We start from the raw sequence: 24,369 nt of genomic DNA, 5'->3' as shown, positions 1-24,369 counted from the left end.
GCTGCATCCCATAACTGCTGGCTACGACACTGTAACGCGGCGCGGCAGCGCATTTGTGTTTACATGAAGGTGTGGAAAATTGGTAAACTCATTACAATTGCGGATAACACAAACCAAATGTTGCTGCCAACACAGTGGCGCTGCTGCGGCACCACTCGTTGCAATCCCAATTGCAACAAAAGCAATGTGAGCGCTGGAAAAGCGCGCTCAATATGCACCATAGTCCGCAGCCGAGTGCGCATGTCATGCCGATTGGTTGTGAGAATTCCAACGACTAAATATATTGCTTGTTGTTTTTTGCGCGCACAATGCTACAGTGAATAAAAGTCAAAAGCACATATTTTCGTATTTAATAAATGTTTTTCTTTTTGCCAAAAAGCGCGAGCGGAGCACGGCTGTTTCGCGGCGGTGATAGAAAAATATACAATAACTTGGAAAATGCGAATAAAAGGTAATAAATGTTAAGCAGGTGATAAATAAACTACTTACATACACACACATGCATATAAACAACTACCCCACATGCGTGCGTGTGATTGTACTACTTATTTATTTGAGAAATTCATAGCTCGATCCGCATCGGTGTTGTGCTACAGATGCGCCTTCGTTAAGTAGACGAAAGAATTATTTGATTTCGTTGCCAATGGAATATGCAACAGCGCAGGAATTTAAATTTACGAAAAATTTCTTACTTTTATAGACCACATATCGTGTGTGCTTAGCGCGCTAATACAAATAAATATAATGCGGGATATTTACGCAGGTACATTCACCCACGCACATACCCTGCAATAAATCGGATCAATTTGAGTCAGCATAGGCCTAACGGTTTTGAGCACCTTCAAAAGGAGGCATTCATATAATACTTTTCTCCGTTTTCATCCAGTCTAGGTTTTTGCTGGGAAAGCTGATTTTTCACTATTCGAAATCAATACCTCTTAATAACATAAAGAACTATTGACGAATCAATTTAAGTTTTCACTAAAAAGCTTTGTTTACAATTTCTAACTGTCAACGGCAGCATAAATAGCTGTAACGCTTTTATAGCCAGAAAAAATCTGCTCTGCCTTCATAGAATTGTACTTTCTTTCACCTGGAAATATGGTTATAACTACTAAAAAGTCCTGGAAACCTTAATATAGGCATGTTCTGAGTTCCCACTACCAAACAAAGTTTTCACGCGGAAAATATTTCCTTTATTAAAATAGTAAATCTCAAATCTTTGCATCTGAATTTTCCCTTAAAAACTGAGACTTAGTACATAAAGTTGTCTGTTGTCAAAAATCAATCTTTATGTTTCGTCTGCAGACCGCTGTTCTTATTCTATAAAAAAAAGATAAGATAAATAAATAAGGATTGCACCGCGACTTAAGGTTTATTGTGACCTCTCTTAAGTCATATCGACTCACTTAGCATATTGATAAATTCCAGCATACCGCTAGGTGTTATTGAGGTCTTTATCCTACGTCTGCAGACTGCTGTGCAGTCAATTAGCAGGCGTTTTGGAGTTTCAGGCTCCATGTCGCAGAACCGGTAATTTGCACAGAAAGCTATGTCTATGTTATAAAATTGCTTCTTGAGCTTACAGTGGCCAGTGAAGAATGCGGCCAGTAGCTTGAATTTGGCACATGAGATGTTGATTACAAAAAGAACAAGTAAGGAAGGGCTAAGTTCGGGTGCAACCGCACATTTTATACTCTTGCAACTTGCAAGACTTAAAGCCAGGGAAATGCCTTAAGATGTAAAAAGTCAACCAGAGGATCGGAATCTAAGAAATTTTATATATATACATGTACTCTATATATGTAACTCATAAACTGGCCGGCAAATTCGGCATAAGATTTGTTATAAAAACGAAAATCATTTTATGTAGTATGTGGGAGTTTAGGTAGTATCGACCCGCTTTCTTCTATTAACCATGATCATGCCACATGCTAAAAAAACGTTCCCTTGGTTTCATGAAGGTACCTCACATACAATCACCAATCCTATGGAGTAAATTCAGCCGGATATTCGAAAATTCTGGTAATGGTTATAAGGTCGCTAGGTCCATTTTAGGCACAATGATTAAAACACGCGCTCCAAATTTCATTAAGATAACTGAAATATAGAAAAAGGAGACCCCACAATCTGCGCCAACTACCGTGGGATTAGCCTCCTCAACATCGCATATAAGGTTCTATCGAGCGTATTGTGTGAAAGATTAAAGCCCACCGTCAACAAACTGATTGGACCTTATCAGTGTGGCTTCAGACCTGGAAAATCAACAACCGACCAGATATTCACCATGCGCCAAATCTTGGAAAAGACCCGTAAAAGAAGAATCGACACACACCACCTCTTCGTCGATTTCAAAGCTGCTTTCGACAGCACGAAAAGGAGCTGCCTTTATGCCGCGATGTCTGAATTTGGTATCCCCGCAAAACTAATACGGGTGTGTAAACTGACGTTGATTAACACCAAAAACTCCGTCAGGATCGGGAAGGATCTCCCCAAACCATTCGATACCAAACGAGGTTTCAGACAAGGCGACTTTCTATCGTGCGACTACTTCAACCTGCTTCTGGAGAAAATAGTTCGAGCTGCAGAACTAAATAGGGATGGTACCATCTTCTATAAGAGTGTACCTACAGCTGCTGGCGTATGCCGATGATATTGATGTCATCGGCCTCAACACCCGCGCCGTTAGTTCTGCTTTCTCCAGGCTGGACAAGGAAGCACAGAAAATGGGTCTGGCAGTGAACGAGGGCAAAACGAAATATCTCCTGTCATCAAACAAACAGTCGGCTCTCACGTCACTGTTGACAGTCATAACTTTGAAGTTGAAGATAATTTCGTCTATTTAGGAACCAGCATTAACACCACCAACAATGTCAGTCTGGAAATCCAACGCAGGATTGCTCTTGCCAACAGGTGCTACTTCGGAGTGAGTAGGCAATTGAAAAGTAAAGTCCTCTCTCGACGAACAAAAGCTAAACTCTATAAGTCGCTCATAATTCCCGTCCTGCTGTATGGTGCAGAGGCTTGGGCGATGACAACAACCGATGAGTCGACGTTACGAGTTTTCGAGAGAAAAATTCTGCGAAAGATTTATGGTCCTTTGCGCATTGGCCACGGCGAATATTGCATTCGATGAGATACGATGAGCTGTGTGAGGTATACGACGACATCAACATAGTTCAGCGAATTAAAAGACAGCGGCTACGCTGGCTAGGTCATGTTGTCCGGATGGACGAAAACACTCCACCTCTGTAAGTATTCGACGCAGTACCCACCGGGGGAAGCAGAGGAAGAGGAAGACCTCCACTCCGTTGGAAGGATCAGGTGGAGAAGGACCTGACTTCGCTTGGAATATCCAATTGGCGCCACGTAGCGAAAAGAAGAAACGACTGGCGCGCTGTTGTTAACTCGGCTATAATCGCGTAAGCGGTGTCTACGCCAATTAAGAAGAAGAAGAACTGAAATAAAATCCAGCATAAAATCAACTGGAAGTTCGAAAATCTCTAATTAGGTATAGGCCCGATACGACCAATTTTTGACATACAGACATATTGTTAGAGAAGGATTATACCTAAATTTCTTTTATATATCTCACACATTATTTCGGTCAAAACTCAACTAAAGATACCGTCCACATATTCGGTACCTCGGGTCTTGAACAGTTTTGGTTGGACTTGGACAATTTTTGGTCAAAAGGTGACATCCTTTAAGAAAATTGTTATTTTTAAATTGTGTAATATGGGAAGTAGGCGTGGTTGTAGTCCGATTTTGCCTATTTTCACACTGTAACAGTCTTAGAAAAATGATTCGTACTATAATAAATTTAGTCGAAATCGGTTCGGTTGGGTCCCGAGATATGATTTCACCAAAAAGTGGCCGGTGCCATGCCCATTGTCCAATTTTCACACCGTCTTTCATAAAGCCTTCTCATACCATCTCAGAGTTAAAATTTAATGTCTCTAGCGTCTAGTTAGAGATTTATTTCGCTTTTAGTAGTTTTGAACAGTACCGTTATATGGGGAGTGAGAGGGGGGTTATCCTCCAATTTCATCCATTTTCACACTGTCGGTAGAAGTTCTTATAAGGTTTGTCCTCAGCAAATTTGGTTGTTGTAGCTTTAGTGGTTTAGGAGATACGTATATTAAACCTATGAGAGGGCGTGGCCAAGCCCACTTTTTTAAAATTTTTTACCCACACTTGTCACTTGCTACTGCGATGCCCTGTACGAAATTACAATTTTATATCTTAATTTAGTGTTTGGTTATGGCACATTATATGTTTTCGGTTAATGGCGATTTGTGGTCGTGACAGTGGTCCGATATCGCCCATCTACGAACTCGTAATTTCTTTTGTACTAAGGAATCCATATACCAAGCTTCATTGAGATATCTCAATTTTTACTCAAGTTACAGCTTGCTCGGACGGACGGACAGACAGACAGTCAACCTGATGTCAACTTTTCTCATCACCCTGATCATTATATATACATATATAACCCTATATCTATCTCGATTATTTTTTTAGGTGAGACGTATAACTGCTAGGTGAACAAAATTATAATACTCTGTAGCAACTAGTTGCAAGAGTATAAAATAAAAAAAGTTACGTTCGCCTGCGCCGAAGCTATTCTACTTTGTTTTTGATCGGTCAGTTTGTACCATATGGCTATATTTTATAGTGGTCTGATGAGAACAATTTGTTCGAAGGTTGTCGCGTTGCCTTAGATAATAATCTACAACATTTCGTGAAGGTTCGTGGCAACTTTTCAAGACCCGTTTTTAAAGAGGATTCGAAATATACCCAGCGCTTCAAAGCACATACATATGTATGAGATTTTGATATAGGTATTAAGAACTTGGAATTTCCTTGCCTCGATGTCACATACTAAAACTCGATTTGATTATTCTAAATAGTTTTGTGCCCACGAAGTTCCCAATGTGGGCCGTATTTTCGCTAAAAGGCAAAAGCTATTATGTCAACTTACAGTTGGCAAGCCGTCCTTAAAGTGAGTTGACATATGTATATAATTTATAAACTAGTTTGAATGGTTTTCTCAAAATTTTCGTGACTCATTAGGGTCAGTGAAAAAGGACCCGTATACCGGATAAGTAGCTGGATATTTTCTGAACACTTTTATTAAAACTGATATTCTTTCGCGATGAAACTTCAACAACACTCGAATGAAAAATCAACACAAAATTGGGTCTGTTAAAAAATTCCATGATACCAAATCCTTAGCTTACTAATAAGTAAATAATGTAGGAAAATGTGTGTTTATTTATTAAGGTTCAATCAATGAAATATCACGCGATTTTACCGACCTTAAAAAAGCGATCTTAAAACAAGTAAGGAAGGGCTAAGTTCGGGTGTCACGGAACATTTTATACTCTCGCATCATAAAATGATAATCGAGATTTCATTATCCGTCATTTACATATTTTTCAAATACCGTATTTGTGTAAAGTTTTATTCCGCTGTCATCATTGGTTCCTAATGTACATATACATATATTATACAGTGAAGGCATCAGATGGAATTTATTTATTTATTTATTTATAATAATTCATATAACAAAAAGGAGTTTTATTATATAAATACATAAACGCAGCACTGGCTACGAGGCCTTCAGCCGCCTTGTAATTATAACTAGGTGAAAAATTCTATTTGCTAAGGGTTAGTAAAGATGTAAGTTGCTTAAATATGTTTTAACAAATCGTTGGTTTTTAAGAATCTATATACAATCATAACGTTTTTTTCTGAAGGTTCACTTAGTAGTTTTATGAGATCAATGTTGCCAGAGTTGTGGGCTGTTGAGTGAAACATCGGACAGAGTGTGAGTAAGTGTTTGATAGAAGCGGTGTCATCGCAAAAGGGGCAAATGGATGGGCTTTTACCCGATAGTAAGTGGGCGTGTGTTATGATAGTGTGTCCAATCCTTAATCGAGTATAGGTCTTCATTGCGCTAGTTGGAACTGTTGACGACGATTTCTGGCTGGGTTTATGACAGCGTAGTGATGTTTAAATGTTTTCCATTCGCTTGCGTTTTTTTATTTTGTGCTTAATAAGGTTAGAAATATCTTGCTTGGTTGAGACGTAGTATGTTAAGGCAGGAGTTCTGGCTCCATGGAATTCAAAATTGCGTTATATTCGAAGAAAGCGTGGTTGTGAACCGATTTCACCCATATTTTGTACATTTCATCAGGGTGTTAAGAAAATATTATATACCGAATTTTATTGAAATGGGTTGAGTAGTTCCTGAGATATGGTTTTTGGTCCATAAGTGGGCGACGCCACGCCCATTTTCAATTTTTAAAAAAAGCCTGGGTGCAGCTTCCTTTTGCCATTTCTTCCGTAAAATTTAGTGTTTCTGACGTTTTTTGTTAGTCGGTTAACCCACTTTTAGTGATTTTCAATAACCTTTGTATGGGAGGTGGGCGTGGTTATTATCCGATTTCTTCCATTTTTTGAACTGTATATGGAAATGCCTGAAGGAAACGACTCTATGGAGTTTGGTTGACATAGCTATAGTAGTTTCTGAGATATGTATAAAAAACTTAGTAGGGAGCGGGGCCACACCCACTTTTCCAAAAAAGTTACGTCCAAATATGCCCCTACCTAATGCGATCCTTTGTGCCAAATTTCACTTTAATATCTTTATATATGGCTTAGTTATGACACTTTATAGGTTTCCGGTTTTCGCCATTTTGTGGGCGTGGCAGTGGGCCGATTTTTCCCATCTTCGAACTTAACCTTCTAATGGAGCCAAGAAATACGTGTACCATGATATCTCAATTTTTACTCAAGTTACAGCTTGCACGGACAGACGGACGGACAGACGGTCGGACAGACAGACATCCGGATTTCAACTCTACATACTCGTCACCCTGATCACTTTGGTATATATTACCTTATATCTGACTCTTTTAGGACTACAAACAACCGTTATGTGAACAAAACTATTCACCTCAGATACGTTTATTATGCAAATTTTTAAACATGTCTTACTCCTTACTTATACTTATTGAATGCTTAAATGCCACATTGCTCGAAAATTAGGAAGAATTTTTGCAAATATTTTCATCGCTTTGAGAATATTTTGTAGTTTACCCTTTTCTGTTTCAAGTGGTAACCGTTCGTTCAGTGCTTTAGCAAGCATCAAAAATTGTCATTGATCATGCTTATCGTGGGACAAGCTTTCAGAACTAGCTACAATGTGGCTAGAGGCAGAAGTTGGATTTCCAGACTATTATCGACACAATCGCTGCCGCCAAAGCTCTCTTCTAATTTCCAAAAAATTTAAGAATGGAGAATTTTAAACTGCATGTTCATGATAGTCAACAGATTTCAAAAGAACCGTTTTTCCATTAATTAGATGAATACATAAAGTCTTTAAGAAGATGTTGCTGTCTTCTAATTAACTGTTTATTAACTGTCGAATCTCCCTATCCCTATTTTAATATAATCAGGAAAAATATTTTTCTAAAACTAGGAGAAATCATTAATGGAATGGCGAACGCCGAAAAATAGCCAAAATTTTCGACTAAACACGAAGTAATAATTTTCCATCATGACAACGCGTTGCAACGTTGTCATGTTACAAAGCCGATTAAAAACTTTTTGGAAAACAGCGGCTGGAAAGTATTGCCTCATCCGCCTTCTAACGGGCGATTTAAGTAGAGATACTATTTTTGTCAAAAGCCTTTTTTTGACAGATTAGTCGTGTCAAGCTGCCATGTTATCTTTGTTCAGCATTGTTTTGCATTTCATCATGGAAAGACTTTCGTCTGAATAACGTTTACAAATATTATTTTTCTTTCTTGGCGTGAAAACCGCTTACGCGGTTATAGCGCGCCAGTTGCTCGGCTCGGAGGATGGAGCCATGCAAGTGAGGAAAATTCTCTCAGTGCAATTCACTTGTGAATGGCCAGAAACGATTATTTTACATATGGCTCAAGCAGCTCACGACTTCCGATCTTCGACCAGGTATCCTCTGGGTAGCCAAAAAACATCTATTTGAAGGCGAGTTAAAGTGTGAAAGCGAATCATCCCTCTCCAGGTTTACAAATCTTTCAACTTTATTACGATTAAATGCACGTTCTTTAAGGACTCAACGACTTGGCGCATTTTACGGCGAGACCTTAAATCGATAGTGTATAAAATGCAGCTTGTGCAAGAACTGAAGGCGCTCGACCTTAAAGAGTGACATTGAAAAGTTCCAAAAAGATCAGACGTTTTCGGCCCAAATTATGTTTAGCGATGAGGCCCAGTTCTGACTCAATGGGTTACATACCCACTACCAAAATGCCGCATTTGAGACGAAGAGCCACCTGATGTGCTGAACACATGGATGTCGCTCTCCATGCTCAATACTTTTACAGTGTCTCTATACCTTTTCAACACAAGAGTAAGCTATTTCGAGAAAAGAACTTTGAGCTACAACACAAACGTAGGCTCTAAAAAATATAAAGTCACTGGTGGAGTACCCCAGGGATCTGTACTTGGGCCGCCACTTTGGAACATAATGTGCGATGGAGTACTGCGACTAAAAGTCGGCAAAAACGTTCACATTGTCGAGCCAGCAACGAATTAACATCACGCAAGACTATAGCGCAAAACCAAATATGCCCTGCGAGAAATATTTTATGATTCTAAATGCCTTTGGTGCCATGCAATGCCTTTTATGTTCCAAGTCTTTTAAAGATAATAGGGAATATATCCTTAAAAGACGTTTTGTTAATTTTCATTGTACTCTTAATTAATTCAAAATTTGCTTAATTTTAATTCCAATTTCTCACTGGGCTACTTTTTTTTCGTGCTCACCAACACAGTGACAGATCCTCTCATGCCGACCACTGACTTGTAGTTACCATAACCAACACGATAATAGCTTGGCTCGAAACTAGCGGACTGAACCTAGCAGAGAGCAAGACCGAAGCGGTACTTATTACTGGCAGAAAAGTCCGTGAAGTTGCCACTTTCAACACAAAGGGCAATTAAATACTTGGGAATTATTCTCGATGCAAGGATGTCCTTTAAGGAACACTTAGCGTACACAAGCGAAAAAGCTACAAAAGTGTGCAGAGCCTTGAGGCCGGTTAATGCTCAATACCAGTGGGCTAAAGCAAAATAGAAGACGACTATTAGCTGGTGTACTAAAGTCAGTCGCGCTGTTCGGCGTCCAGATATGGGGAAAAGCCCTCGAAATAAAATCATATCGCTGTGGCCTTTTTTCGATATAAGAATGCCACTTGCGCGCTGAGAGTATGCTCTGCGTTTCGCACAGTATCGAAAGATGCTGCCCTAGTAATTGCGGCTTAAACCCCTTAGACCTCTTCGCCAAGGAGTTTCAATAGAGGTTACCGCACAAGACACTAAAAGGAATTGCAAGGGCAGAGACAGTGAATAACTGGCAAAAATGCTGGGAGGAAAGCGGAAATGGGCGGTGGACATTTCGACTGATCCCCAACGTTGAACCATGGCTAAAAAGATCGCACGGTGAGGTAGATTTCCACCTAACTCAAATCCTCACAGGTCATGGTTGCTTCAAAGCATATTTGAAACGATTCGGACACGAAAATAACGATACATGTGATTATTGCGGTGGCGAGACCGTCGAAAATGTGGAACACACATTATTCTATTGCCCGAAATATAACCATGAGTGGCAATATTTAAAAAATGAGTTCGGTATAGACCTAACTCCCGATAAACCAAATGGTCGAATCAGTAGAGAAGTGGAAAACTGCTTGCGAAGTTGCAGCCAGAATTATGAAATCCCAACGTGCCAGCGAATAGTGGCGGAGAAGAGAGCTGTTAAATGTAACGAACAACTACGACTCAAACACACTAACATTGACGACGAACAATGTACGAGGCGGGTTATCAGACCAACAGAAGTGGGGCCAAATAAATGCAACTTGTAACTGAATGAGTGTCACTTCAGGGGGAATGGTACATAGCGATAGCAGGTTTAGTTCGGATTAAAGTTCCACACTGACATGGGGTCCAGGCTTTCGATGCTTTCTCCTCGTAACAACAAAAAAACCTTCAAGCGACATCTGTAAAATATTAAAATACACACGTTCTTACGGATACGGTTATACAGACAGCTGGACGACTACATAACTGTGTCCATAAGAACGTGCGTATTTTAATATTTGACAAAGGTCGCTTGAAGTCTGTTGCTCTCTACGTGTTCAGCGCATGAAGAGATTGAAGAGCTGTCACTTCATCCGGAAAAAATAACGGTTTGGTGTGGTTTGTGAGCCGGTGGAATCATCGATCCGTATTTCTTTAAAAATGATGACAGTGAGAACGTAACCGTCAATGACGACCGCTAATGCGCCATGATTTGATGCCTGAAATTGAAGCTCATGATCTCGGCGACATTTGGTTTCAACAAGACGGCGCCATATCCCACACATCACATAAGTCAATGGATTTACTGAGAGAACTCTTCGATGAGCAGATAATTTCACGTTTTGGGCCGGTTGATAGGCCACCAAGATCGTGTTATATCACAACGTTAGACTTTTTTCTGTGGGGATACATATGTAAAGTCTAAAGTCTATGCGGACAATCCCGCTTCGATTCAGGTCTATGAGCAAAATATCACGTGTATCATTTGCCAGTTACCAGTCGAAACGCTGGAACGAGTCATTGAAAATTGGACCATCTGAGACGTTGCACCAGCCAATATTTGAAAGAAATGATCTTCAGAAAATAAATACAAGAGAATGTTCTTTCGAATGTAATAAACATTCCCCATTGAATTTGAAGTTTCTTTTTTTTATTTAAAAAAGTAGGGAACCTCGAAATGGATCACCCTTTAGCACGGATCTACGCTACGTTTTCAATGCATGAATACATGACATCAGAGCAGGGTCTCAAAAATTGGCTAGATTCATTCTTGGCCACTAAGCCGGCGCAGACATTTTGGGGTGGAATGCACGAATTGCCAAGATGTAAAAAATGTTATAGCTTCAGAAGGATTATACATATTATAATTTTGAAAAATAAAACCGCAAAATTTTAGTTATGGACACAATAGGAGAAAAAGATGTCTTAGATAGTAATCAAAAATTTAATTATTAAATTATTATTTAAACCAGGTTGGGAAACTATATGCAGGTATTTAAGGTACTGCTTCGTTTTCTACAGCCTAGCAGAACAATTTATGTGGTTATTTACATATGTACGTATGTTTGTATAAGTAGATAAGTAAATATAAGCAGTAAGGTTTGTTCACACTGTTTTTTATAGCGGAAAGCGTTTAAGTGTTGATTAGCGTTCGGTGCTGCGTACAGCTGTGCGTTCAGCATGATGCCTTAATGAGACTCATTAAGTTGCGATTTCCCGCATTCACAGCGTAGCAACAACAACAAACACATTGAGTAAAAGCACCTTTCACTCCGCGCACCTTGAATTGGCTCTGCGCTTCATCATATCCGCAGCAGCTGCCGTGCGTTGTGCATTTTCAGCACTTCACACGCATACACATTCTCATTTTTTAGGGAAGTTCAACCAAAACAAATTAAAATGTTATATCTTTTATTGTATTTGTACAATGTATTATTACGGATGATACCTACTTATTGAGCGGCGAAATATGGCAAAGTAAATATAAATATTTACCATATATTCCTCAATAAATTTTTCAACATTTATGAAGATAATTCATTGTTTTATAAATCGAGCGCTTCGGGCGGCCGCATTGGATTTCCCGTTTAAAAATATGTGTTAATGTCTGTGTACGTATGAAAGTGCTACCGCAAGTGAAAGTGTTTCTGTGTTTGCACGTATGTATGTATTTACTGGAGTATTACTTTTTGTACATTAAAAGTATGAGTGGTGTGTCCATACATACTTATGTTGTATTTGTACTAATATAACTTGATTTATAAACATATATACATATGTATATATGTGTTCATATAAGTTGGAGTAAAATTGGATATTTTCATAGTGTTTTACAATCAAATATTTCAGTTTCCATGTAGTGATTATTTTGCGGATTTCCTTTCCATTGTAGATTCCATCACTTGTTGTTTTAAAAATAATTGTTTAATTTCCCTTTGTGAGCCTTTCAAATTGATTTGAAAGGAAATTGTATAACTTCCTCCTATATAATTTGGAAAAATTCAGTATCAGTGAAAATTGATTTTAAAAATTCTTCTTTGTTCGAGGTTAGAGTTCATGTATTAATAGGATTCCTAATGAGCTAGATTGGAATATTTAACGAAACGAAACGAAAATCGTATTCAATAATTCTACGCTTAAATACGGTCTGGTCTAGAGTGGTGCCCATGGCGAATCGATCTATCCTTCAAAATATTCAAAAATTCAGCACTGGTATAGTCCCAGTGTAACGCATGAAAAATTAGGCGATTTTCGTGAATTTTTATCAAAGAAAGTACGCTATTGAATATTTGGAACTTCTATGACCGTAATAAGGTATATTTTCAAGTATATTTTAAGATTTTTTTTTACAAAAATGTTGAAAAATAACAGAGTTATGGGCTGTCTTCGAAGGTGCCGAAAACAAAAAGTGCTGGCCAACTTCCGGCCGAATGAGTAGCTGAAACAAGCAAATTCAAAAAGTTTATTAAACTTTAAAATACTTCCTATACAATGACCTTTGAAAAATATCAAAAATTAACAAAATGGCGTAATTTTGAAAAAAAAAATCGTTTTTTTAGCTAAAAATGGTAGTTTTTTTATGCCAAATGGTCAAAAAGATCGTAGGTCATTGTATAGTAAATGTATTTAACAATACTCAGTTTGAATTTGAAGTCGATTGGTTAACTTCTCGTTGAGTTATGATGTCAGTAATTTTGGAAAATGTCGTTTCAAGAAAAACGCTTTTAAAGTTTCACTCATACGAGGTGTGTTCAAAAAGTATCGCGAATTTTGTGTTTTTTCAAAAATTATTTATTTATTCATGAATATCTATTTTGTCCCCTTCAAAGTAATCCCCATGAGATATTATACACTTGTGCCAACGGTTTTTCCAATCTTCGAAGCACTTCAAAAAATCATTTTTTTTTATCTTCTTCAGCTCCTCCTTCGATGCCGTCTTTATCTCGTCAAGAGAAGCGTAACGTCGTCCTTGCATGGGCCTCTTCAGTTTAAGGAACAAGAAAAAGTCACAGGGGGCCAGATCTGGGGTGGCTGCGGCCAAAAAGTCGCGCACAAGCAACGATGTGTGAGCAGGGGTGTTATCGTGTTGCAAAAGCCAATTTTTGTTCTTCCACAAATCCGGGCGTTTCTGGCGGATTGCTTCGCGCAAATTGCGCATAACTTGCAGGTAGTATTCCTTATTGACCGTTCTTCCCGGTGGCAAGAACTCATGATGCACCACGCCCCTGCAATCGATTGAACACACCTCGTATATGATTATACCTCCGAGGGGTCGCAAACGGTGCCATCAAAAACTAAAGATGCTTGCCGATTTAACGGAATATTTTCGGTATTCAAAAAGTAAAAAAGTATTTTTTTTTTAAATGTAGATTTCAAAACAAAGAAAACGTGCTTTATGATCACAAAAATAAGTTTAAAATAGATTTGTAGTGAGGAAGTGTTTTTCAAAAGAGATTAAGTGTGTATACTGGTAGTAAGTCCACCTCAGGTTCAGCTATAAGCATATGTAAAACTTTAAACTCGTTTTTCTTAAAACAACTGTTTTTCAATGGGCGAGTCAAATAAGTCTCACAATATTTATCCAAACGAAATTTTGAGATTATCATTAAAGTTTGATTTTGCATAGAATAGCCAGTTTTTTACGAAATTGTTGACTAAAAACTTAATTTTACCGTTCAAATACTTATAATTTTTCAAGGAATTAATATTTTCAAATTTCTCTTAGTACTTCTATGGATATTATCATGTAAATTAAAACAAGTAAGGAAGAGCTAAGAGGAACGGAAGTATACTCTTGTAACTTGCAAGAATCAAAGCCAGGGATATACTTTAAGGTGTAAAACGTCAACCAGAGAATCGAAATCGACACAATGTTACACCATGTTAGTTCCAAAGTAAACAGGATTTTTTGAATCTAGCGCCCCCTGGTGGCGCCATCTATATGTCGACTGGTGCTATCTTTATCGATTGTCCAGTGAGAATTTCATGACATTTCATTGATTGAAAGTGGAGTTATTGCGTTTTAAGTGTCAGTATGGTTGTGTTATCGGTGCGAAAATGAGCTTCGAACAAAGAGCCAACATTAAATTTTGTTTTAAAATTGGTAAAACTTTTACCGAAAAGTTTCAATTGATAAAACAAGTTTATGGCGATGATTGCCCATCCCGTAGCAGAGGGCACGAGTGGTTTTAACGTTTTCAAAGTGGTCGTGAGGACATAAATGACGATCAACATGTGGAACAAAAACCAGAGATTGCTCAGAATCCAACATTCGAAGGACATCATTTTTAGTTTTTAACAGAACCGTTATATGGAGAGTGAGTGGGGTTATCTTCCGGTTACCAAATTACAATTGTATATCTTAATTTAGTGCTTAGTTATGGCACTTTATAGGTTTTCGGTTAATGGCGATTTGTTTGGCGTGGCAGTGGTCCGATTACGCCCATCTAATAACTCGTAATTATTTTGTACTAAGGAACTTGCATACCAAGCTTCATTAAGATATCTCAATTTTAACTCAAGATAAAACTTGAACGTATGGACGGACGGTCGTACAGACAAACAATTACCCGGATTTCTACTTTTCTCGTCATCCTGATCATTTATATATGTACATATATTTAATCCTATATTTATCTCACTTAGTTTTAAGTGATTCGTACAACCGATAGATGAACAAAAATATTGCAGAGGAAGGTCTGCATTGACTTCAACAGTATTCAGATATACTTTAGCACATATTTCCTCGTAATTTTAGGAAGATAACATATCTCACACATTAATCGATATATTCGGTTTAGGGTCTGCTAGAATGTCGAAAATCATTATAAGTTGTACTTAAATAATTCCTGTAACAATTTCACAAATTTTCTGAATTAAACTATCGTATATCCAATGTACTATATATTATTAGAAGTAAAAACATTTATAAATTAGAGGATGGCGTGTTTGTAGTTCGATTTCACCCATTTTCACAATTTAAGATAGGAATATCTGGATAACGGTACACACCAAACTTGACTATAATTATTGTAGTAGTTCTTGAAATATATGGGCGGTGTCACGCCCATTTTCCTGTTTTTATATGTTATTAAGTTTTCAACTTAATCGATATATGGAGAGCAGGCACTGGTTTCACCCAAAACTTGGTGAAATAACGTCAGACGCCTCTGAAATATGTACGTTAAACGTTTTTCTGCACACATGTGCTCATCACTTGTATCTTGATTATGTGCTTAGTTATGGCACTTTATAAGTTTTCGTTTTTATACCGAATATATGCGAGTAAATGGTAATACCAACCTGCCAATTTTAGCATTGAACATGTGTACAAAGTTTCACCATGGTATCACAATTTTATGTTATCGCTCACGTCACGTTTTTTTGGAAAAGTGGGCTTGGCTCCGCCCCCTACTAAGTTTTTTGTACATATCTCGGAAACTATTAAAGCTATGTCAACCAAACTCTATAGAGTTGTTTCCTTCAGGCATTTCCATATACAGTTCAAAAATAGAAGAAATCGGATAATAACCACGCCCACCTCCCATACAAAGGTTATGTTGAAAATCACTAAAAGTGTTTAACCGACTAACAAAAAACGTCAGAAACACTAAATTTTACGGAAGAAATGGCAGAAGGAAGCTCTACTTAGTCTTTTTTTAAAAATTGAAAATGGGCGTGGCGTCGCCCACTTATGGACCAAAATCATATCTCAGGAACTATTAGACCGATTTCAATGAAATTCGGTATATAATATTTCCTTAACACGCTGATGACATGTATGAAATATGGGTGAAATCGGTTCACAACCACGCCTTCTTCCAATATAACGCTATTTTGAATTCCATCTGATGCCTTTTCTGTATAATACGAGTATATACATTAGGAAACAATGATGATAGCGGAATAAAACTTTACACAAATACGGTATTTGAAAAATATGTAAATGACGGATAATGAAATCTCGATTATCACTTTATCATGCGAGAGTATAAAATGTTCGGTGACACCCGAACTTAGCCCTTCCTTACTTGTTTAATGTACAATTAAAGTAAGGGTTGGAAATCGTTTATATACTATATATAAACGAGTAAATCTTACAAACCATTGTGGGCAAAACTATAGCCAAAATCGATATTATATCTAGGCAACAAAACCGCTGTAGATCTGTGTCGTAAGTAGTAAGTATAAGGGAATTTGGTAGTATTGATTCGATTTTATCATTACTTGCTAATACCACATACAATTAACATGCCACAGACTAATAAAATGACCTCAGGGTTTCAATAAGAGATCTCACATACAACCACCAATCATATGGAAGTCAGCCGGATGTTCGAAAATGATATTAATTATATGTATACATTTTATCCATCCAGGCAACTATACCGGTATCTAGGAGCTTGAACAGTTTTGCTTCGATTTAAACAATTTTTGGTCACACAGCGGCACACTGCAAAGGGACTATTATAATTTGTGATTATTTGTATAGTGGAATGTGATAGCAACAAATAAAAATTAAATCGTGGATGTAGTCCGATTCCTTCCACTTTCGGACTGTAACATAGGAATATCAGTAGAATTTTATATACCGAATTTGGTTGATATTGGTGCAGTTGATCTCGAGATATGAGCACCGCCGTGCCCAACGTCCAAATTTTATACCGGTTCCTCTAAAGCCATTTCGAGTGTACAATTTAATGTTTTTGACGCATTTAGTTATTTATTTATTACACTTTTAGTAGTTTTTAACAAAACCGTTGTATGTGGAGTGGGCCGGGTTATCATCCGATTTCATTTATTTTCATACTATCGTAATAAGGGTTTGGAAGATACATACATATGTATATACATTGAACTCATTAGGGGCTGGGCCACGCTCACTTTTTAAAGATTTCCAAACCACATGTGCCTCTCTTGAAAGTGATTCGTTGCGCCAAATTTTAGTTTTGTATGCTAATTTATAGATTGGTTATGTCACTTTATGAGTTTTCGATTAATCGCCGTTTGTGCAAGTGACAATTGTCCAATTACGCCCATTTACAATACCAAACTTCTTATGATGCTAAAGGACATGTATACAAGTTTCATCAAGTTATCTTAATTTGTACTCAAGTTACAGCTTGGACGGGCGGACAAACGACAGTCACCCAAATTTCAACTCGTCTCGTCAACTTGATCATTTATATTTACATAAGTATATATAACTCCATATCAATTAGGATTAGTTTTAGGTGCTATATTTAACCGTTTGGTTAAATTTGCTGTAGCAGCATGTCGCAAGAATAAAAAAATGTATACAGGCTTTTATTTTTAATGATTTTTAATAATATTTGTAAAGCAAAACTTATTTGTTACATATGACGAATGGAACAAACCATTGAAATAAAATGAATAACTAGGTTGGCATTTGTTATCATAAATATCTCCTGTCATCAAACAAACTGTCGTCGCACTCGCGACTAGGCTCCCACGTCACTGTTGACAGTCATAACTTCGAAGCTATAGATAATTTCGTCTATCTTAGTACCAACATTAATAACAACAACAATGTAAGCCTCGAAATCTAACGCAGAATAACTCTTTCCAACAGATACTACTTTGGACTGAGTAGGCAATTGAGAAAAAAAGTAAAGTCCTTTCTCGACGAACAAAACCAAATTCTACAAGTCACTTATTCTTCCCGTCTTGCTATATGATGCAGAGGCATGGACGATGACAAAATCTGATGAGTCGTCGTTACGAGTTTTCAAGAGAAAGGTACTGCGGAAGATTTATGGTCCTTTACGCTTTGACCACGGCGAATATCGCTTTCGATGGAACAATGAGCTGTATGAGATATATGACAACATTGACATATGTAGTTCAGCGAATTAAAAGACAGCGGCTACGCTGGCTAGGTCATGTCGTGCGTATGGACGTAAACACTTCAGCTCTGAAAGTATTCGACGCAGTACCCGCCGGGGGAAACAGAAGAAGACCTCCACTCCGTTAAAAAGACAAGATAGAGAAGGACCTGGCTTCACTTGGAATCTCCAACTGGCGTCACGTTGCGAAAAGAAGAAGCGACTGGCGCGCTGTTGTTAACTCGGCTATAATCGCGTAAGCGGTGCATACTCCAGTTGTGAAGAAGAAGAAGATTTGTTATCATGATAAAACCATTTGCTAAATGGTGTTGACAAGTAGTATGTTCGAAATGATAACGCGCATGTTTGAGCACCTGAGGAAAATTAAATGAAATGGAATATCGCAAAAACAATGCTTTAAGATTTTATATAATTCAAAACTTCGATATTTTATGAAAAATGTCCATTTAGTAATATGAGAGTTGTTGTATGTTATTATAATTCATCATGCGGCAGACATACATAAGTATGTATAAATTATTTTGCAGAAATGAAAACACATTCAACAAATATTCAAAATGACAGTTTTCGCCAGCAATAGTTGTCAAAATAATTATTTAGACAATTTTCCACATATTTACAAGACAATTATTAGACAATATTACCAGCAATATAGTTTGCTTTCAATAGATGAAGAGTATTATTTATTGCATCATAATGAAAATTCTAATTCCAAACCAAGTGGGTGTACATTAAAATATTTTAATACATATGTAACAGTAGTTTTCAACTGAAACATTTAATACTGATCGCCATAAATGTTTCAATCGGCAATTAGAAAAATCAGTTTCTTTTATTCAAACACATATACACTTTGCTCTGTTTGTTATACGCTCACCCACCTCATATCATACCACTCCTTGGGGGCATAATTTACACACACTATCCAAACAAAAAATTAAGAGCCGAAAGTATTTACGCATTGCCTGTTTATGTGTAAATAAATAATAGAAACACAATAAACCGCTACAATTATGATTTGAAAATTTATTTTTCCATCCGCCCAGCACTAATTCTTAGCGCCCATAAGAAGCATTGCTTTGCTTGCTTAATTCTCTTTCAAATGTTCACTGATCTCATAAACAACCGTTTCAACTCCCCTCTCCACTTGGCATTTGTTGGCAAATGGACACAGGAATTATGAAATAAAGGAAGTCACAATTTGTAGCAGGGATGAGAATTGTTTGCGTCAAAAACACTTGCCAACTGTTTACTCCCGGATGATGGGTTCATCCACGGACAGAACTGGTGTATGCAATATGGTCACAGGTTAACAATCGAATATTACAAACAAATGAAATTATTCAACAGAAGTGAAGAGATACCATTATATGAGGAACAGCAGCAATTGGATTTTTGCTTGCATTGAAATTTCTCTGGGCAATTGTCTGCCGATTCTTCGAAATGGTAATTACAACTGGAACATGATCAAAGTTTTCTCATGTCATTAGTCATACTTTTTTGCAGAAATCAGATGATTGACAGTGATGATATACAAACCAGAAGAAGTTATATATGATTGCAGATTCTGTATAACAGTAATTTCATAATAAAACATTCGCATAATTTCTGGTCTTAACAAAAATAATTTAAGCATTCATATTAACCAAACCAAACCAAAATTGTAATGGTTGTGTTGTTACACATATTAAGTTCTTGTTTCTTTTCTAAGATTTTTTGAAACATCGGAAAGAATTACTCAATGTTATTCAACGCAATCAAGTATTTTTCCAGTCAGCACAAAAAATAAAAAATGTTGTTTCGCTTCGATATCTGAAACAGAAGGGTTTGAATGACTACCTACCTGAGTATCATCTTTCTAAGAAGTAAATCCGATTTACAGGAAATTCACTGACGGAGGTATAAGGAAAACTTCTAGACTTTGTTTCAATGAACTTTGGTTTCATCGAAATATTTAATATGTGTACAGAAGTACAGGAATTTATCAAAAAGGAAATGATTTAGTATATACGGTTAGAACATAAAAAGTTTTCTTGAATATCCAGTAGTATTTCTTTAATTTCTCCGCATTCGATTGCAGAACCAACAGAAAGTAAATTCTGAGATTTATAAAGTATTTGTCAAGTGGCCAGATTGCGGGGTTATTCTGATCACTAGATAATAGGTCATGAGAACTAGCAAAACTGGTTGTCCTAACTCAATACTTAAGTAAAATAGTGTGAAATTCAAGTCTAAACTAAGTATAGTACTTGCTAATTAATGTATCTACACTTCAATAATTATTGGCTAATCGGATGTTCGTGTCTTGAAACACTAAATTTGAATAATCGCATACCTAGGACATTAGTAGATTCGTGACACAATATTTTTTTCATGCCATTTATGGCTTTTTAAGTATTCTGCCTCACTCGTATTAAAGCAGAGGATGAGTAGAGATTACGGTTTTCTAACCTTCTATCCATCTGTCATTTCCCGATTCCAGTAATTAACTTTTGGAAGCAGAATCTAAAGTGGGTCCATTGAAAATTTTTAAAACTATTGTGGTGTCAATACTAATCCAAAGTGATTTTGTGGTTCGTACCATTTAGCTGTTCCAGTTTTGTTACCTTTTATGCTTGGAGTTTAGTACGAACGAATTAATTATAAGACCGTCGGGTTCGAAACGGGACAACACTTTCGCTTTTACAATATCATATATACATACAAATGTATATGAAAGCGAAGGTCTTCAGAAGAGGTTCACCCTGTTTATTTGCAATAAGACCGATTATGATATGGTTGGTTTGAAACCATAAATATTTTGCCATATAGTACATACATACATACAAACCCTATGAGGGTTTTACTATACTGACTTAGTACCATCACCCTGACTTGGATTTTCTCACCCCCCAGATTATCTGTTGTACTGTATAATGTAATGGGTGTCTAGACGAGGGTTGTAACTTATCCTAGAACAAGCTCGTGAATTCTACAAAAAATTAGTAGGCTGAAAAGCTACAACTAAGTTGCGTTACTCTTGAAGGTCATAAACCCACTTTTTGCCAGTGAAGTCAATCTGATTTGGTTTTTTAATAAAACAAAAACTGTTTGCGATATCAAGGAAATTATTTATTGTGAAAGTATATACGTACGTACTTCATTAGTATCTATTACATCCCGAAAAAATCACGGTTTGGTGCGGTTTATGGGCAGGCGGCGTCATTGGGCCGTATTTCTTCCGTGATGATCAAGACCGGTACGTTACAGTGAATAGGAATCGCTACCGCTCAATGATAACCGAATATTTTTGACCTGAATTGGATGATATGGACTTGGACAATATGTGGTTCGAACAGGACGGCGCTACAAATCACACAACAAATGTCACAATCGATTTATTGAGAACCAAGTGGTGAACGTATTATCTCACGAAATGGTGGAGTCCATTGGCCGCCACAGTCGTGCGTTTTGACGCCGTTAGACTATTTCTTGTGGGGCTACGTCAAGTCTATGGTCTATACCAACAAGCCAGCGATGATTGATAAGAATATCGAACGTGAAATTGCAGCATTATCGGCCGATTTATGCTTGAAAACCGTCGAAAATTGGGTTTAGCGTCTGGACTTCTGCAAGCGTGCCCGTGGTGGTCAGGCAAAAGAATCGAGTTCCATACATAATGGCATCGAATATACCTTCACACAGATAAAGAATTTCATTGATATCGCAAACCTTGTTTTTATTTTAAAAAATTTTGTAGCGCTCATATTGAAAACCCATTATAACAGAATTTGAAGATAGCTAAAATGTTATGCTATTTAAAAATATCTGCTTCAAAAGCATCTATTTCTTTTCGCTGTCTGCAACTTCACTTACCAGTCTCACGCCCATTATTGACCACCCGAATCGGTGTCGGTCGCACGATCGCTTTAAAATCCAAATATGGCGGCGCCAAAGACGGCATTTGTCGATAAAACTTCTCTTGCATCTCATTGGTGAGCGCCGAAACGGAAAATTTTTTTAAATTTCGCGACGTATTGTCGAGTTGCATGTCATTTGCACCGCCTAACAGAGCCGCACAGTTTGGATCCGTACACGAACCATATGCACACATATTCGCACCATCAAAACACTTCACTGCGCTGGTATTGGTATTTTTCCCACTTTCACAAACTTCATTCGACTCCTGATTAGCACTACTACTACCATTTGAATGGGCTTCTTCGATATTTAATAAACGATCGACACTGAAACTGAGTTGTATCTTTGTTTCACCAACCGGGAGTGGTAGCTTTGATGCATTACTATTTTCACCGTTATTTTTGTCGATTTCTAGGGATTTCGTGAACTCGACATGCATTTCTTCAATATTTTCCGAGCACTTATGCACATCACTGGCGACGGGCTTTTCAATTGTTAAATTCGTTGGCGCTGTTTCCATAATCGTGCTTAGGCGCTGATCTATTTCTAAAACTCCCATTTTCGACGTTAAACAACTGACATTTTTCTATCAACTCAAGAGCAAGTTTTCATCGATTTGCCAAATTTTTTTTGTATTTGATTTTGTAACGAAATCCTTAGTCACTTGCGTCGGTGTTCGCACGAATTTCGTTCGGTACTTCGTTCACGGATTAACGTTCGCACCGATTGGTAAGAGTCGTCACGCCGCACTAAAATGCCTCCAACATCCGCATGCGATCGTGCACCGTTCCAGAACAAATTGATTGAGCGGAAAATCACGTAAACAAATCGATTACTATGAGGCTACAGTGGAGCATTCCGGTGATTTGTTTGGAGAAAAGCGTGTGTGTCAATAACAATAAATTTAAACGAGCATAAACTTGATGAATGTGCATATTTACAAAGCAAGCTGAGATGATCAAAGGCTTTTTGTTACGATACTTTCATAAATTGCTTGAATGGAAAATAAATAACAAAGTGTTAACTTAATGATTGATCATAAGGACCGAAATTATGTAACGTTTATGATTTTTCAAAAAAGTATTAAGCAAAAAGTAATTAAGAAAATGGATTTGCTTTAGATTTGTGTTTAAGTATATCTAGTGTTTTATAGTTTCATTCATCAGAATCTGGAGAAAACATTGAATGAAGAAACCTTTAATGAACCGCGTAATGGAACGAAGAGCGATCAATCGAATGAATTGTGATCCACAAAGAAAATTTTTAACCCTTCATATCTGTGGAAATACAATAATTTTATTTTGATTCTGAATTTCTATACGATTTGCAATTATTTTGTACCCTTATTTCACGCTTAAGTTTGCCACGAAGTGTGTAACACCCAGAAGGAATCGTCGTTAGTTGATCACTTGCATATGAATTTGGTAAAATACAAAGAGCGTTCCAAAGTAAGAAGGACTTAAAAAAATAGAACAAATGGTCTTTTTGGCAAAATCAATTTATTTTATTCAAAATAGCTGCTTAAATACAGCTTTTTGCACGGACCAAAAGCATGCCGAACGAGTGTTTTAGCTCGTTGGCGGGTATGGCCGCCAGTATGCAGGTGTAAACAAGGAAGAAGTCGCACGGTGCTATATCAGGTGAATACGGGGAGTGGTTAATGGTTAAAATGTGATTTTTGGTCAAATAATCGGTCACAAGCATCCTTCGAATGTTGGATTCTGTGCAATTTTTGGTCGTCAGTCAGTTTGTGCGGAACTACCTGTGCACACACCTTTCGTACGCCCAAATGTTCGATCAAAATGCGATAAATCGATGTTTTGAAGATGTTCAATTTCATTTCTATGAATTTCACTGATGATTTTGGCTGATTTTTGCTGAATTCACGCACAGTTTCGATGGAATTTCCGGTGATCACGAATTTTGATTGGCCCACATGTTGATCGTCATTTATGTATTTACGACCACTTTGAAAAGGTTGAAACCACTCATGCATTCTGATACGGGATAGACAATCATCGCCATAAACTTGTTTCATCAATTGAAACGTTTCGGTAAAAGTTTTAACAATTTTAAAACAAAATTTAATGTTGCTTCTTTGTTCGAAGCTCATTTTCGCTCCGATAACGTAAACGTACTGACATTTAAGACGCAATAACTTCACTTCCAATCGAAGAAATGTCATGAAATCACTGGACAATCGATAAAGATAGCAGATTCTAACGCACGAATCGACATATAGATGGCGCCACCAAGGGGCGCTAGATTCAAAAAGTCCTCTTTACTTTGGAACGCTCCTTGTACACTGTAATAAATTGCCTCCCACCCTAACCAACGTGCTAAATAAACGGTTTAGAAGAAGAGCTTTGTATTGATATGTAGCTTTTGATTTCACCCATTTGTTTTCTAAAGGATCCGTGGACGTTGTCTGGCCATGGATATTAAGGTTATTATATCTTCTTTG

The 24,369-nt window shown here is 37.3% G+C and overlaps 1 protein-coding gene across 1 annotated transcript in view; it reads right to left on the bottom strand.

Moving 5' to 3' along the window:
- LOC126752605 (homeobox protein H2.0) overlaps positions 1-22,573 on the bottom strand; it is a 33,001-nt gene extending 10,428 nt beyond the window's left edge. Inside the window, exon 1 of the mRNA XM_050463541.1 lies at positions 21,861-22,573. Coding sequence (XP_050319498.1) covers positions 21,861-22,464 — 604 coding nt within the window. The 5' untranslated portion in view covers positions 22,465-22,573. The remainder of the gene's footprint in view (positions 1-21,860) is intronic.
- Between the last annotated feature and the right edge of the window lie 1,796 nt (positions 22,574-24,369).

Source organism: Bactrocera neohumeralis, chromosome 3 (genome assembly GCF_024586455.1).
Source record: "Bactrocera neohumeralis isolate Rockhampton chromosome 3, APGP_CSIRO_Bneo_wtdbg2-racon-allhic-juicebox.fasta_v2, whole genome shotgun sequence".
NCBI lineage: Eukaryota > Metazoa > Arthropoda > Insecta > Diptera > Tephritidae > Bactrocera > Bactrocera neohumeralis.
This window is presented reverse-complemented; position numbering and strand designations above follow the sequence as displayed.